This window comes from Channa argus, chromosome 13 (assembly GCF_033026475.1).
Source record: "Channa argus isolate prfri chromosome 13, Channa argus male v1.0, whole genome shotgun sequence".
Classification (NCBI taxonomy): Eukaryota; Metazoa; Chordata; class Actinopteri; order Anabantiformes; family Channidae; genus Channa; species Channa argus.
In genome coordinates this window covers 6,531,529-6,548,810 of record NC_090209.1, presented here as the reverse complement: position 1 = coordinate 6,548,810, position 17,282 = coordinate 6,531,529, and the positions used below count along the sequence as shown (strand labels likewise).

General features: G+C 43.2%; 1 protein-coding gene across 2 annotated transcripts; it reads left to right on the top strand.

The window, feature by feature from the left end:
* The first annotated feature begins 260 nt into the window (after nt 1-260).
* On the top strand, nt 261-17,243 carry LOC137139348 (PDZ domain-containing protein 4-like). Of its 2 annotated transcripts, XM_067526432.1 has the most exons (8): nt 261-2,975; nt 9,636-9,689; nt 10,193-10,503; nt 10,642-10,729; nt 10,828-10,926; nt 11,010-11,072; nt 11,416-11,517; nt 13,703-17,243. In XM_067526432.1, exons 1-8 carry the CDS (start codon nt 2,916-2,918, stop codon nt 15,719-15,721), a joined length of 2,796 nt encoding a protein of 931 aa, XP_067382533.1. In that variant the 5' UTR covers nt 261-2,915; the 3' UTR covers nt 15,722-17,243. The 2 variants fall into 2 exon arrangements, with proteins under 2 accessions (XP_067382533.1, XP_067382535.1); XM_067526434.1 differs by lacking the exon at nt 9,636-9,689 and having other exon boundaries at nt 264-2,975.
* The last annotated feature ends 39 nt before the right edge of the window (nt 17,244-17,282 follow it).

Genomic DNA, 17,282 nt, shown 5'->3' with positions numbered 1-17,282 from the left:
CATAAGATTAATGAACCCATTCCCTGCTTGTCACTGTGTCTTGATAGTGCAATGCATGAATGCCTTGGTATTTCGTTCACTTTTATGCAGCTTTGCTAGTTATCTGCTCCTGTCCTGCTCAAACAGTATGCATAGGCTTTCCAGTGCTTGCTCACTTGCCTGCAGATAAGCAGCGAGAGGCAGGGGAGAGGAGAGAGTAAGGAGGAGGGAGAGGGTAGTAAATCAGGTATGGGTAAAAATATGGGGGAATAGAAAAGAGACCGGTAGCCCAGCCCTGGAAAAGGAGAGAAAGAGGGTGGAGATGAGCCAGAGTGAGAGAGAGAGAGAGAGAGAGAGAGAGAGAGAGAGATGTGTAAAATCCTGAAGAATTCTGCTTTAGTAGTAGTCCAGCGTATACATCAGCAGGCTCCTTCACCACTGAGGAACAACCTCCTTTTGTGTTCCCCCCGTTGCAGTGGGGGAGTGCATTTACCGTCGCGCCCAAGGGGAGAAGCCAAGAAGTATCCTCCAATCAGCTTTTAGTGATTTTCTCTTCTTGTGAGGCTGCTGATGGTGATTTATCACTGACCTGAGACGGGCGCCTGCACTCTGCTCAACACTGTAACCACCTGGGAAACTGACCGTGGTTTTTTATTTCTGTTCTTAAACACAAATGCACTCCTGTGGATTCTTCAAATGGAATGAGCAGAGGACAAAAGCAGGATTAAAACGGGCTGCTTTTCTTGATTTTTCCTCATTTTCCCTTCTTGCACACTGGTGATGGACTAACTTTTAAAGGTACATTCAATCGATGTAAGGACATTGCTTTGAATTCAGTGATTTAATAGACAGATTTTTCTGGTCTCCCAGTCCATTAATAACACATTTTGTCTTATTTTTCTAAAAGCAAGGCAAGCAGGGGATCATCCTAGAAACTTGACTGCAGTAATCATGTAGACAGACAGTCATGTGGCTAAAGGTACGTGGTAATGGACATGAGAAGAAGAGGGGAAGAGAGGATGACCTCTGGAGCACACCTGCCTGCTAAGCATGTCAGACTCCTCCTCACTGGGGCTTGATTAGTGCCTGCTCTCCAGAGTTTAACTATCAGATTGTCTTTTCCCAAGTTATCATGAGGTGGCATAAGTGAGTGTATGTGAGCATGTGTGTGGTTTGTGGCAGAAGCCAGAGTTTGGGATTACACTGCCTCTGGAAAGGATACAGGAGTAGTGAAGCCTTGAATAGGGATAAGCAGCTTTAACACCTTGTCGCTAGCAGCACGCAGGGTGATGGACCTCTCAAGCTTTGTGCAACCTCGTTGACAGTTACTCTCTGAAGGATTAAAGTGAAAGGTTTAACCAACATAATGAGAGTCAGAGGGCGGAGACGGAGACACGAAGACAGTAGGAAAAGTTGTATTGAGACTCCGCTTTCCTTCTAATTCAGGTGCAGCTTAAGAGGTGCAGACTGAGGCTAATTAAGAGCTGAGTGGGTGTGCCACATCGATAGGCTGAGGGTGATTGTGATAGCTGCAGGACGCTGCAGGACGAAGCTAAACGCAACACACAAAGAATGCGTTTCAGCATCAGGGAATATTTTGCCAATTACCCAGCAAATGCAAAACCCACTTAATCCATGAATTGGTTTGATATTGATTTCTCTACACGGTCAGGAGAGAGTCTTGTCTGATCTCTACTTAAGAGGTCACTAATTTAATTATAATCTGTCCTCTGGCCAGGGCGCAGAGTATGCTATAGCTTCAAGAATCAATGGAACTGGAACAACAGATCAGATAAGTACAATAGATTCTAGCTGCAGTCTACAATAATTTAAGTGAGCTACACATGTGTTCTCTACATGACTTGTCTTGTTTGTAGAGACTGTATGAAAAATGACTTTTCCACTGATGACAGTTGTGCTGACAGTCAAAGGAGATTTGTTAGGTTGTGTGAGTCGTGAGGCTTGTCGCGTGTGTTGTTGCCTGTCTTGAACTGTGTGCAAGTGTGCATGATCTTTAGGCTTCTGCACCTGACTGAAATTAGAACATTTCTTTATCAAATGCATTGATCCTGAAGGAGAGGACAGGAGGGAGCGAAGACAGTCCTGACAGGGCTTTGAAGAAGAAAAGTGATCTCAGCAAACCTTCAGCAATCCTGGAAAGCAGAACATAGTAGGTGGGAAACCTGTGGGAGTGTGAAAAAAAAAACAGGACTAAGGCAAGTTCTTTGATAGCTGCATTGTTGGTACCTAACTTGTTCAAAGAGCATTGCTGAAAGTGAGCTGTTTGGAGGTTTGGCACTTCAAGCAGAAAAACTCAGGAACAGCGTGGGGGGAGTTCAGCAAGAGTTCCGCTGGGAAAACCTGCTCCATCCTGCAGTTTTCAACATTAAAGACCAAAACAGCACAAGGTACGATAAGTACACTGCGTGATCATTTTTGACTGGATAAGCATTGATCAGATTTTTGTCTATTTAATGACACTAGTACAAGCCAGCAGGACTCTTACAAGACGTCTTGTCTCCACTCAACAGTTCAAAGGTAAGACTGGAGCTGGATGGTCTACAAAAAGCACATGAAGTTAAACAAGCAACATCTTTGTCTGCGATGGAGACAGAAGCAAACAAGTGGGCTTGTAGCTTTGAAACTATCTCCACTTTCACATTTAGTTTGGATTACAACACTTGAATTGTGAGCGAGAAGAGAAGACAAAGTGACACAGACTGTTAAAGTGTGCACCCATCCCTAGCAGGGATTTCTGCGTTGTGTGTTACTCCGATAGGAAGCAGAACTGTAATATACCAGAAGGCTGCGAATGAGGGTGGGGCTCTCCCACTGCCATAGACAAAAGACCTTGATCGAGAGAGCCCTGGTGTGAGAACTGATAAGCTGGGACAGCTTTTGGAATTGCACAGTCCAGCCCCGTGGTAAAAGTCACAATGGGGTGCAACATGTGTGTAGTTCAAAAGCCAGAGGAACAATGCAGAGTCATGTTCCAGGTGAGCACTGTCTCTCATCTTCTCTCTCTCTCTCTCTCTCTCTCTCTCTCTCTCTCTCTCTCTCTCTCTCTCTCTCTCTGACTGAGGACTTTACATTTCTCTCTTTAAATCATCAAGCATTCCTTTGTGTGCCTTCATTAAAGTCTCTGCTGTTCTCTCTAAACTTGGCCCTTTCTTGCAGTGAAGCTGCTGGATAAGTGACAATCAGATTTAAATGTCACGCTTCTATCTTCAGAGCAGAGGCTCATCAGGGTGATACTCTCATTTAACACACATTATTCACATTTTAAATTCCTGCTCTCTCTCTACTAGGTTGGAATTCCCAACACATTTTGCTGTTTATATGTGCTGATGGAAATGTCAGTGATTATCAGGTAATTCATGAATGAGACAATGCAAAGCATTAGTACCTTTGTATTGTGCAATAATTTACGCTATACACTTTGTGCAGTTTATTCCTATATTTATTAAAGGAATCAAACTAGTAAATGCACAGAACATGAGTTTATAAAGGCCGTGATGATGATCGTGTGACATACATCACCTCTGCAAAAACGGACTTTTATTTTTTGTAATTTTATACTGTTTTATATAGATTTCACATGTTTAAATTAGCCTAGTAGCTCTTGAGCAAGGCTATTAATTACTTTATTGAAATAGTTATTCGGAGATGATGATACTGATAATTATGTTAATGATACTTCACAGTAATTATAATGATCAGGATAAAAGAGAGCAGAGCTACATTTCATAAGATAGAGAGATATACTGGAGTGGAGAAACTAGAGTGGTGCAGAGCCGCAGAGGCAGCAGGACGGATGGGTTGTTAAAGCTGGGTTAAAGTGTTACGGGAGATGGGGGTTGCCACGGTTACAGCCTCAGCACCACCTGCCAACTGGGACCACAGACTGTATGTGAGTAAGCTCATCTGGCTGTGCGATGTCTAAGAAAGCTCCTGCTCAGTGACTCAATGATACATGCGGTGACCGAAATAAGTCCCATGCTAACTAAGCATGAAAAATTCTCTGCACTCGTAGCTATGCAATGCAACAATCTTAGCATCTTGGGCACCAGAAGCCTCAGCTGGGTCTCTGTTATATGTTGGAGACGGAGCCTGGGCCAGTTAACTGGGCTGCATCTGGTGCCAGAGGAAGTGCCAGGAGAGAGGAAAACATGCAGAGTCCAAATAGGGGCACGGTGGTGGTCTGAGAGGGGGGGGGGAGGAGGAAACAGGGAAATGAAAGAGGAAGGGGAAGCCATACTGTTTCGCTTTCATTTTTTCTTCCTGCTGTTTTCCCTCAGATGTCAGAAGTAATTGATTTGAGCGCTTCATAGAGCAGGGGTGAATGGACAGGCCTGAGTGACTCCACAAATCCCCAGGGTAGAGAACAAGAAAACAAGCAGTGGGCAAGGAGCTGTGTGCAGTCTGGGATGGGATCCAGAAAACCAGATCAGAGCTGGTGCATTTCATAATCTGTGACCTTTCAACAGGGGTCAGCTGTAATGACACTGACCTTGTGCAGTCAACATTTTCGAAAGTGGAAATGAAATAATTCCACTGATCTGGTACTTACCCAAAGGTTGTGTGCATAGGATCCTCTCATCCCAGAAAGACTTTAAGCTCTGTCAGACAGAGCACCTGCACATGGTTCCTGGGCGGGTGTGGCAGCGAGTGAACAGTGATAGACACGAGGTATCTTGTATGATTTGGAGCATACAGAGGAACTGTCATGTTGTATGCAAAGCCTGTTGTGTGAAGCGCAGTTCTGTAGGTAAAGCAGATACACTGAAGTGCTGAGGGAGCGAGTCTACATATATTGTGGTCTGGTACGGCTGAGTGCTGGCTGGGAGCAGATGAGCATTACACAGAGAGAACAAACGCAGATGGAGTACTGAATCGGTGCCAGAGTCTTTGGCTTTGAGAGGATGACTAGTAGATTGCAATGAGAATATGATGAATGAAACCTGAAGCAAAAGTCTTTGCTAAAAAGCTGTTTTTGTTAAATAGCCAAAGACATGATGTAAATGAAGAAATGTATAAATCACAAATTAAAGAAACACTAAAGGGAACTGACTGCATGCTGCCGTCTGTTTTGTCAATAAAATGTCATTTGTTACATGTAATGAAACAAACACAACCATTGTTGCTGTGCAGATGGCTGATTAATCCAAAGATCAGGCCAAGCAAATGATGAAGGTGTAATGTGCCCAATCCTTTAAAAAATAATCATAAAGGGGAAAACGTAATTACACCCCCCTACACACACACGCACACATGTCATGCCTTTCCACACTTTGTATTTTCCTTTATGGAGCTTTACAGCTTCAAGCTGTCTTCCTTAACTAACCTGTAAAATTACACCTTCAAATTAGATGCAGTCTACTGAGTAACTGTCTTTAGACAATAAATACACCATTAAACAGCTCACAGCTACATCAGGGTGGAGATCCAGGCTGTTAAATTTGACGATATCAAAACACTTGCTTCTTTCGCCAAAGGAATAAAACTCATACATTATACATCAGGCCCCTGCTTCGCATACACTGCACACTGGTTCTTGGTACACACCCATTGGCATATTTCTGGTACATTTTTACTCCCACAGCCAGGGGTAAAAGGGCATATTGTTGTTTGGTTGATGAATCACAGAATCAGCTGCAGACTGATGTGCACATCATAAACCACACTGAGCAAGATATTGTGCAGTACATACTTTTTACTGATTACCTGACACGTACGCACACACACACACAAAGTAAGAGTAAACCTCTGGCCTCTTGAGCCCTTCAGCTTCTCCATTGTTTTTCTTTTACCCATCACTGTAAGGCAAGAGGCTGTTTCTATGACAACGACCATCATTAAACAGCCCTAATGTCCTTTTATTCACAGTGACATGAAGAAACATGCAGACAGTCACAAAAGGCAGGCAGACGAGAATCAATACACACCAATCACCAGCTGTTATTACCTGGACCAGTGTGTGTGTGAATATCATACACACGGACATGGACACATGACAAGAACTTAAAAATGTTTCTCATTTCATGCTTGCCTTAAATTTAATTTAAATGGCTGGGTCTTCTTAGTATAAGGAATGTTTTCTGTGGTGTATACTGCAAATGTGTCCGTGTCTGTCGGAGTTCATTATACTTCCAGACTTCTCAGACTGTGTGTGTGTGTGTGTGTGACTGACACAGAGATGAGACAAAACAAACAGACCAACCTGATAGAGGTGATAGCAGTCATCTCTCTTATAATATACTGCAGTAGTGACAGTAAAAAAGAAGGATTATTGTAAAGTCATATAATCTGTGACATGTTGCCATTTCTCAGGGAAGTGTTAAGCCAATCAGTTTTTATGATCTTTCCCACCATGTCTCTCCTGACTGTCTACTGTCAGCTCCACAATAACACCATAATTTACTTTTTTTTCTCCTGATGAATGTATTGACCAGTGTATAAGTTTGATACTCCCTCTGAGGCTTGTTAGTCTCAAAGAATATTTGAGCTGCCTTTTAAATCAATATCTTATCTTACTGTTGTCAGTTTAGAGCAGGCGTACCACTCTACAAATGTCTATTTAAATCAACTTGCTGATATCAAACAAAAGGAGTTATAGTCAGGGTAGGTCAACGCCGTCTCCGGATTAATTGATTTTATGATGAGGTGCCTGCTCCAGCCTTCAAAGCACGGCGGATGAGAAAAAGCACTTATAGGACAAGTGGAAATGAATGTGCTGAAGGAGGGACAGGTATCAGTTATACAGCAGCTTTTGCATGAACACTGTGATCTCCATGTAAATGTGAGCTCTCTGCTTGGAAGAAAAAGATTAAGCAAGACATTTTAGTTTAACTCTGGTTGTTTATGTATGTTCCCCCACATTAAAGATGTGGGATAATGTGTGTTACTGTGGATTTAGTTGTTGCCTTCTCCCCTTATTTCATCTCAGCCTGTTGTACACCACATAATTTGGTCTTTAAAGGGCTTTCCGATAAAAACTAATTATGCATCAGCCACTTAGCAATTCCCCATGAGCTTCCATTGTGTGTGTGTGTTTACATACGAGTACTGAACCCGGAGCAAGGCACTTTGCTATTTACATTCAGCCAGCAATTCCTCGAAAGCTTGTTTCCTACATTTCCTCTGCATCATTACCCTTTCTTCACCTCCATCTTCGCTTCCCTACTCCTTCGGTGTCTCTCCTCCTTTGCTTTCTCTTGCTACACTTTGAACTTTTCGAATCTCTTTCATCTTTACCCACATCATCCCCATCTGCACCCTTGGCTCCACAGCCGACGCCAACATTATCACCACCGCTCCCATCCCCTGCTGTGACTTCGGAGGCTTTGCTATTTTGTCTGAAATTTCCGTTCCATTTTTTTTTTGACTCAAACGTGCAGAATAAAGATGGAGTCTGGTGATGGGTGTGCACCTTGGGTTTTGTTATTTGCGTAGCTTGTTGCTTTTAAAGAGCAGCTGCATGTAATGACCTACTAACCCAGAGATAATAGAGAACAGCACATTGTAAGAGTGTAATGGATTCTACATCCAGTCTGGGCTGAAAAGCTGTCCAACACACAACAACCATTACCCTGCATGAAGTCATCTTCAAAGCAATCTCAGCACCTCTCATTGATAATGAATGAGAAACCCCCCCTTTTCCTCTTGCTCAGTATTCAAACCTGTCACTCACGACCATGGAGTAGCTTTCTAATAGCCCTTCCCTGCTCTTGGGCCATGGTTGTTAGCACGTGAGTGCTGAAACAACAGATACCTTCTGTCTGTTGTTTGGAGAGAGAAAGAGCAGAAGGTTAAAGCTGCAATAGAAACTGTACTTTGATGAAGGATGCTAAGGAGTGTTTTTACTCTAATCTAACATGCAACCTAATAGACCATGTATGGAGGAACCATCTTATTTGTTTCAAAGTGTAGAGGCTCATTAGGAGTGAGACAGCGAGATTTATGAGAGAACATTAATGCGAGGAAGGACAAACACACACAAGGAGATGGACTGAGCTGACGTAGATGGAAATAAAGGAGTGTGAGTTTTCATATCTAGGGAATGGGGAAGGGAGAGGACTGCTGAGGCAGCACATTGAAAACCAATAGGAGAGAGAAGATCCAGGAGTGGACATTGGTGGAGAGGGGGAGAAAGAACAGCATGGAAACACACTGGCAAAAGGATGAAAGGTAGACTAGAGGGCTGTGGTGGTGGTGGTGGTGGTGGTGGGGATGTAGCGGCACAAGAGAACCACATCAGGGGTCTGAATGTGGCAAGAAGGGTTTTTCTGCTTGGCTGCACAAGGGAACATTGATTTGACATGCAATTACTGGAAGGGGGACAGGGGAAGAGAGATGGAATGGGAGAGTGGAGTGGGGTGGTAAAGATGTGGGGAGACGCAGACATCCACAGCCAGTGACCGTGTTCAGCATCAATGAGACTCTGGCTCAGTGACTGCGTGCGACTCGTACTGGCACAGGAACATCATCATGTTATCTCTTTCTCTGTGTCCCGTGTAATCAAATCAAGACAGCTGAATTACTCTGCATGTGCTGATTTGAAAACTGTAAAACAGTATCAATTTAAACAAGCAGTGTTACATCAAATTCTGAACAAGAGCCTGCAGCAGTGCCGGCAGCTGTGTGAGGCTCTGCCTTCCACCGAATGCTAAAATCAGCATCCGGACTTAATGTCAGTGCTAATGTGTGCTCTGTTTACCACCAATTTAGTGTGCTAGCATGCTTTTCTAGTTCTGACCTACTGGTGGGGTTTGAAGAAAGTTTCAGGTTAATGTTAGAATTCTTCTTCAGCTTCTTCTTGCTACTTCCTTTATGGGCTGCCACAGCAGATCATCTTTTTTCATCGCGCTCTGTCCTCTACATCTTCTTCTGTCCCACATGGTCCCTCTCACAGCATCCTTGGCCTTCCTCTTCTCCTGTGGTACAGCAGACCCATCCTCAGTGATCCTCTACTCTGCACATGCCCAAACATCCAGGTCTCCCTCCGTGAACCTAATTTCATAGCTGCTAAGATATTTAGATGGTTACCAAGAGAAAGACCAGCATTGCCAGGAGCTATGCAGCTAGAGTGTCTAAATACAAGTAGAAATGCTAAATGATTCTTTTTACTTAGGTTTGTGGGGAGCTCTGTTTGGTTTGACCAGGATTGTTAAGTCACCCAGAGGTGAAACCCCTGCACTGTTTTTTTAAACCTTCTCCAGATTTATTTTCAATCATCGTTAATTTTTAATGCCCCTGTTTTCTCCTTCTTGTGGCCAATGGGGAGAGCAGTTGAAATATTTCATAGGCCACAGGATGTTGGACTCTCTTGTCACATATACAACCATATTTAAGCAATATTTAAATGAGCAAATGCAGCGAGAGAGAGAGAGAGAGAGAGAGAGAGAGAGAGAGAGAGAGAGAGATAAGGAATGAATTTTCAAACATGTTATTTCTCCTAATGATGTCTAATAGAGTTATTGTTCAAGCGCATTATCTACAAAACTCAGAGAAGGCTTTCCATTCACGAAAAGGAAGAAAGAATATAAGAGTTAATTTAAATGTTCTCTTTTCCTAAATAAATCCAAAGGTTTCAGAGATTTTCCATTGTTCACATTTTATCTAACTCCAACTTGTTCCTGCTTTCTGTCTCTCCACAGAAGTGTCACGTAAACAACATGCTCTGCTCATTCGATGCTGATGGTCGATTGAAGGTCTCAGTATACAGCTCATTGCTTTGCCTTGCGTCCTGTGTTGTAGGATTAGATATAAACCTTTAGATGTGGTTTCTTTGTTCCACTTTCAGCTTTGTAACAGGTAAAATAGGTCTACACCTATATGTATGGGGCTGAAATCAAATTTTTTTTGTTTCCTGCTGACTAACGTGATCTCAGTCCCTCTTTGTTTTAGGTGTGTGGCTGTAGTCCCCCTCCCTTTTACTGTAAACTAACCTTCTTGTCTGTTGATGTGGGTCTGTCTGAACTCTGTCTTTTTCCCTCATATCAGAATCTCTCTACTTTGTCTTCTCACTATATGGGCTGCTGCCCATATTCACTCTGTTGTGGTCCCTTTGTATTGTTCGTATAGAAAGCGTAGACGTAGAAAGCTGCTCCTTTTTTCAGCATTTTATTGCACCATTTCTTTCTCTCTCACCTTTTCTCTTCCTTCTCTTCTCCTGCATTTCCACCATTTGATCCTGACTATTGGTGTTTTGCAGGTGAATGGGAAGGATCTTACTCGGCTTTCTGGGGATCCCACCCTGGACATACGGGACCCCCTGCTGTCCAACATACTGAGGCGTGGGGCCCGCAGACAAGCGGGCCTAGCAGGAGCACCTGGAGGGTTAGTGCCAGTGACCATGGGTGTGGCCGACTGTGTAGACAGCTGCACCCAGACAGACATCAGCTTCCAGCATATGTTGACTCTAGGCAAGAGCAGTCAGCATCCCTGTGGAGCTCCACCCCCACCCGACCCTCTGCCGTCGCCTCCACTGCCACCGTTACTGGAGCCATATCTATTCAACGAACTGTGAGTGGGAGTAGTGTAAAAGGCCGCTGCAACATATCCAATAGTCAGACCAGAGCTCCCCTGCTGTCTCGGTCCTAGTGCGTGACATTTAAATTTTTCCAGCTTCTCTAATTATTGAAATTGTCTGTATATTCTCAGCTTTGTAGAGCCTGTTTACTATGACCCCACTGATTACTTCGATATCACCCAGCATGAAGTGGACAGGCAGGATGAGCTTGAATATGAGGTGAGAGCCTATTTTGCTGCTTAAATTCTGCTACCCCACTGCTCTCAGTTCTCCTCAATGCTCACATCCTTTAACTAACTTTCTCTAACTTGCACTAGGAGGTGGAGTTGTATAAGTCTCGCCAGCAAGACAAACTCGGGCTCACAGTGTGCTACAGAACTGATGATGAGGAAGACCTGGGAATATATGTTGGAGAGGTGAAGACAGTCTTAGAAAATTCACTTTTCAATAAACCTTTCACACTTCTTTATTCTATAAATAAATGTTTCTTTTTTCCCAGGTGAACCCGAATGGGATCGCTGCAATAGATGGTCGCATTCGTAAAGGAGACAGAATACTGAAGGTAGAGGTTTCCTTAACTGTACACCGCGGGTATTTATTATGGTGTTACTGCATCAGTGCTAGCAAAATGATCAGTAATACAGATTTATGAAATGTGTTACAACAATCCAACAAAACACTTTTCAGTTAAACATTTTCTTTTTCAAGTTATGTAAAACATACAATCAATTATTATTAATAAGAGGTTGAATCTCATTACTCATGCTATTGATCTCAAGGGCGAATTTATCTTACTTTTTGATTTTAAGAAAAAACATTTCCTGATTCAAGTGATTTGACTGAATATAGCCTTGATGTAAAGAAAGCTGATATTAGCTCCATTTATTCTTTTCTTTCTCTGTCAGATAAATGGAGTGGACATCCAGGACAGGGAGGAGGCAGTAGCTATTCTCACCAGAGAAGACAGCACTAATGTCTCCCTGCTACTTGCACGACCCGAAATAGAGGTGAGAAAATTAGATATCCAGTCATCAGGGAGCATGGTGGATGCTGACCTACAAAGAGCATTTTCCTCCCTTTATCTCTCTCTTTGTGTAGCGAGAAATCGGCTTACGTGAGACAATATGGTTAATACTGTGTATTAACATTTTTTCATGAGATTGAAGACAAGAAACTGGGAACACTAGAAAGAACACAGTTCTCTGCTTTGTCCTGTTCTGCATGCTGACTTGTGGAGGCAGAAAAGCAAAGAGGTGCAAAAACACGATGAGAACACAGATAGCACGAAAGGGGGAGGCAAAGACAAATAGTGCTCATACTCGCAGTGCTAACATAGCAGTGCTTTGTTTCCCTCAAGGTCAGTCTTCCAGCAGATATGAGGGCAGATGCAACACACCCCTCAATAACACACTTATGGTAAATTACATATAAACACACAACTTGACACATGTCAACCCAACTAAATGGATTTTTCAGTGCATACCACTGTAGAAATGATCCACAGATTGAGGCAGAACATGCAGGAAACAAAAACCTGTATATACAGGCTGCTGTTATAAAGATGGAGCTGGAGGGCAGATTTTAAAGACACTCATTAAAATGGCCTGAGTCAAAGGCGCACATGCACGCACACGCACACACATGCACAAATAACCTATCCTCTGTTTAAGTACGTCCTTGCATTTGGAGAAGTGCGCACAAGTGTTTACTGTGAAAGGCTGACAAGATTTATATTGCTAAGGCTCGGTCCCACATTAAAATTCAGGTGAGCGAGGGCAGGACGAAGAATCATCAGAGGGAGATGCACAAGAAGAGATTAAGGCTTGCGCTGAAAGAGAGAGAACTGAGAGGGGCTGTCGAAGAATAAGAAATGAAGATGAAGATAATCAATATTTTGCTTTGCAGTCTGCACACAACCCAAATTCAAATCAAAGCAATTAGCTGAGATAAACTTTGCTCTGAGGAGGGAATTGTTTACTAATTTAAGCACAAGTATTTGAATTATATTTGCCTCTGAGGGGATGACAATCAAAATGGCAAAGTAAACAACAGACACCATAAAATATAAAGCACTCTTCACATCTAAAGATCGCATCCCTCTAGATGGGCACTTTGCCCTCTAATACCAAAAACGCACAAACTAATCTCATTTGTTACATCAGAATTTCTTTTACAAATCCTCTAATGGAAAATAAAATCTATTGCAGTCTTAAAATGTCTTATTGCTCTGACTCCATCTAGTGACAGAAAGCTAGAAATGTGTTGCATACCACAAATAAAACTGTTGCAATCAGTAGTTGTCCACTCGAGATCAAATGACTCAGTTTTAATGTTAAAGGAGTCATTCAATTAAAGGAGAGTGATGAACCCCTCAGAAAAACATTCAACTTTGCAGTTCTCCTCAGCTCTCTGGAGCATCTTGATGTGTCTTTCAGCTTAGTCTGTAACTTTCCTCGAACTGCTTTTTTCAGCAGATTTTCCAGACACAATTGGGAGCAGTTTATCATCAAAAAAAGTATCTGCATCCCCATTGAATGCTGCCTGCACAGCATGGGCCTAAAGGCAAACACATCGGGTAAACAGAGAAAATGAAAAGCCAGATGGATTCCTGAGCCTGGTTAAAATCAGAAAAAGAGCTAACAGTAGAAGGATTTTTGGAATTACCTAATGGACAAATGTTAACGCTGTTTTGTGTGCATGTTCATCATTTCAACAAAAACTGATGATGTGGCACAAATATCATATATGCTGGATATAACAATCTCATGTTTTGATCTTGGCTTAATGGACACTTCGGGCTGCCTGGGTCCATATAGAAAAGCCAGACAACATGAGAGCAAGAGCACAAGAGCAATTTTGGCTGTTTTGTCCATTTTACATCTCTTTGAGTTTCATTGTGAGGATTTCTTTTTTTTTTATTTTATTTTTTTATCAGTGTTCAATTTGCATCACTTTGTAGTCATTTGATTCAAAGTGTCTGGGGGGAAAACCCTGTCCCCAGTGGGCTTGTTCATTAATTTCTCCCTACCATTCCTCCTAAATGGCCAAAATTGTAGATTTTGGACATTTACATTCTGTAGATCTTGGTTTGAACATAATTTATTTTAAAAAGCTTTAAAAATATTATATTTACAGCACCTTCTAATAAACACTTTCATTGTCTTGTCTCTTCAATTGGACACCACCTTTCAGAATGACAACCAGCTGGATCCAGAGGAACTAGATCTGGAGGCACTAGACAATGCTGTTAATCTGTCCAATAGCCACAGAGTACGGAACACCACCTTCATTCTGGGTGCTGGACCAGGTGGTGTTGCTGATGGAGGTGTACTGGGTGGCCATGGTCTTTCACTAAACAGAGATTCACCTGATTTGCTCCAGACGGTGCTGAGCAACAGCCAGGAGCTGGACAGTGGGGTGGGCCGTACAGATGAAAGCACACGCTATGAAGAGTCGTCAGAACACGACCTTCTGGGAGACGACCACACCAGTGCCTCCAATACAAATGCCACCAACACACCTGGCAGCATGCGCAAGTTTTTGTCGAGTCGGGGGGACACTCCACCTTTGCTGCACTCACAGGACCTCCAGTTCAGTACAGACTCCCTCCTGGGACTGGACTGCGTTAATGGAGGAGGGCTTGAACAGTTGGAGAGATTGGAGAGGGCCTACATGGGAGATCCAGTGAGGATGATAATGCCTGGGCTGACTGAGGAAGAGTGTGAGAGGTACAAGGAGCTCTTGGAAATCAAGTGTTATTATGAGAAGAACAGCAACGATGTGTTGTTGCTGGGAGGCCAGGGGTCTGCACAAGAAGAAAGGGGGGTCTCACTGGATGTGAATAGGAATGAGAGTCTGACGCAGCATGAGATGGCCCTTCTGGAAGAGGAACTGCGCCACTTGGAGTTCAAGTGTCGTAACATCCTCAGGGCGCAGAAGATGCAGCAGCTGAGGGAGCGTTGTCTGAAGGCCTGGCCTCTGGAAGACAAGAATGGAGCAAGTGCTGGGGCTGGAGTAGGAGCTGGACGCTTGGACATGAGTGGTGTTTTGATCAGTGAGGAGTCCTCTCATCACGCTCTGTCAGATATCAATGAGCTTCCAGAGAGGGAGCGCTCTGATAAGGATAGTACGAGTGCCTACAACACTGGAGGGGAAAGCTGCAGGAGCACACCTCTGGTCAATGAACAGTACCCTTCACCCTCTACACAAAGTCTGGAGGGAGGAGAAACTTTCCTTTCAACAGGTCTGCCAATTCCTACGCCCACTAGACAGAAAGAGAGAGGAGCCAGGGCCGACAGGGTACAAGCTAACTTAAACCAACCCTATTTTTCCCACACTCACCGAAGAGGAGCTGAGGCAAAGGCATCCAGCCCCGGAGTCAAAGTTAGATCTCTGTCCCGGGATGGAGGAACCAGAAGAGGCTCGGATGGAGGAGTGAGACGTAACCCCAAACCTAATGGGACAGGAGAGAGGGCTGGTGGACGTAGTGCAGAAAACAGTCCTTACCTGTTGCGTCGTCAAACGGAAACTACGCCGCCTCAGCGCTACATGAGCTGCATGCAGCTGAGGTCTCCCTCCACCCCTGAGCAGCTTGGAGGACTGCAAGAGACTCCCAGAGAAGGCAGCATGGAAAATGGGGGCAACGCCAGCCCCATGAGCTTGGGTAGTACATGTAAAGATGTACCTCAGCCCCAAGGGGCGGTACCCCTACCCTTGTCCCCTCGTATGGAGTGGAAGGTGAAGATTCGCAGTGATGGCTCACGCTATGTGGCCAAACGGCCCGTGAGGGATCGCCTTCTGAAGGCGCGTGCTATGAAAATCAGAGAGGAGCGCAGTGGCATGACGACAGATGATGACGCTGTGAGTGAAATGAAGATGGGCCGTTACTGGAGCAAAGAGGAGCGCAAGCAGCAGCTGTTGAAGGCCCGTGAGCAGAGGCGGCGTAGGGAGTTCATGATGCAGAGCCGCCTCGACTGTCTGAGAGAACGCGAGAGGGAGCAGGGCAGCAGCAGCAGTGGAGGACAACAGGGGGTGACACAGCAGCAGGAACCAACCTCCATCCTGGAATTGTGCCACCGCAGGAGCATGAAGAAGCGCAGCCGAAGAATTCTGGACAACTGGATCACTATACAGGAGCTACTGGCTCATGGTACCAGGTCTGCTGATGGAAAGAAAGTCTATAACCCCCTGCTGTCTGTCACAACAGTCTGAGGTAGGATGGGGGAGGAAGCAGAGAATTAGTGAGAGATAAGAAATAGCCAAAGTCTTTGAAAGGGCCTTTAACATGGACACAAGATGTTTCAGCAAAGCATGGCACAAATCGAGTCCAAAGGGATGCGACAGTGTCCTAAAGTTTTACAATGGTATATAAAGTAGCATACACCTTGGAGACCAACCTAAAATGTAATGAAAAAAAGCTCATGACTGGGAAAGTCTGGGTTTGTGGGTCCGGTAACAGTTATGTTTCGTTACAACCACAAAGACAATATCCCAATGCCGCTTGAAACTGCATTTCAGAAATGGGTTCCATATGTCAAAGATTTCAAAAATATACTGGAGTTCATTTGAAATATGCTCTATTCCTCTTCATTTGTGTCTGATAAACCTGTCAAAAACATTTCCCTCAATGCTTGGCCTCTCACAGAATGTAAAGTTTTAATCTTTCACAAAACATAGCTTGTCAGATTTGAAATCTCAAGGTCAGACTGCGATACAAAAAGAGGCAGTGTGGAAAAGTGCAGAAGCACAGTTGGAAGGTTGCAATGAAAAAAAGATAAAACACCACTTGTGATTTACCTCATTGCATAAAGAAATGCTGTTTGATGGCACCACCTGCACAACATTTTTTTTTTACAGGCCTCTTATTACATTTTTAGTAATGACAGAAGAGACAAAAGTCATAATGGGACTGAGAGCCACAAAGACGTAAAAAAACTAAAGAAAAAAAAAAGCCACTTCTGTGCCATACAATTGTATTCTTAGTGTCTAAAATTTACCTTTGATTAAGGACATTTTCATTTTACGTATCAGTTCATGTGGTTGTCATTTTAATTCTTGCAGCTTCATATACATATGCTACTTTGTTTTGAAATGCAAAATCCATTATCATTTCCAGTTTTTTTTGATTATGAGCTGAGTGGTGCAGCCATCTCAGGCAGACTTAAGTGTAAAGCACTATTTCCAAAGTGCTACAAAAAGGCTGAAATGCTAAGAGAATAAACACTGAAGCACAGAGCAACTGCTGGGTTTCTTAATAAAGGGCACTTGTATCATTTAAAGCACAGAAAACCCTACTTGGTTTTATAATTTCAAAACTTCCTACTTTGTCCAGGTCAATACGTTTTGCTCATTATGCAATATTATTTGTTTTTGTCGACTGTGAACAAAGCAGTTCAATTGCAAATTAGGATTTTTCTTAGCTACTGTAGATTTTTCTGTCAGATGTGTCATCCTAAACTTGATTTTTTTTTTTTTTTTACTTTGAACTCTTAGAACAAGCCTCTGGAAAATTATCCAACAGGCATCTACAATGTCAATAAGCTGATTTTTCCACTTGGCTTAAGTGCATGTTTGATGTTGAGGCTTAAATTATTGTTTTTCCAATTTCTTAAAAACTAAAAGCCTTTAACATACTGTAATTGTCGATGTGTCTATGAATTAGCTCAAAATTCTTGCATAAAATACCATGATGTACTTGTTTGTTCAATATTGTGATGTCCAGTGTCTGCCATTTTCCAGTGTAAGCTTTTCTAAATAAATGCTGTGATCATTA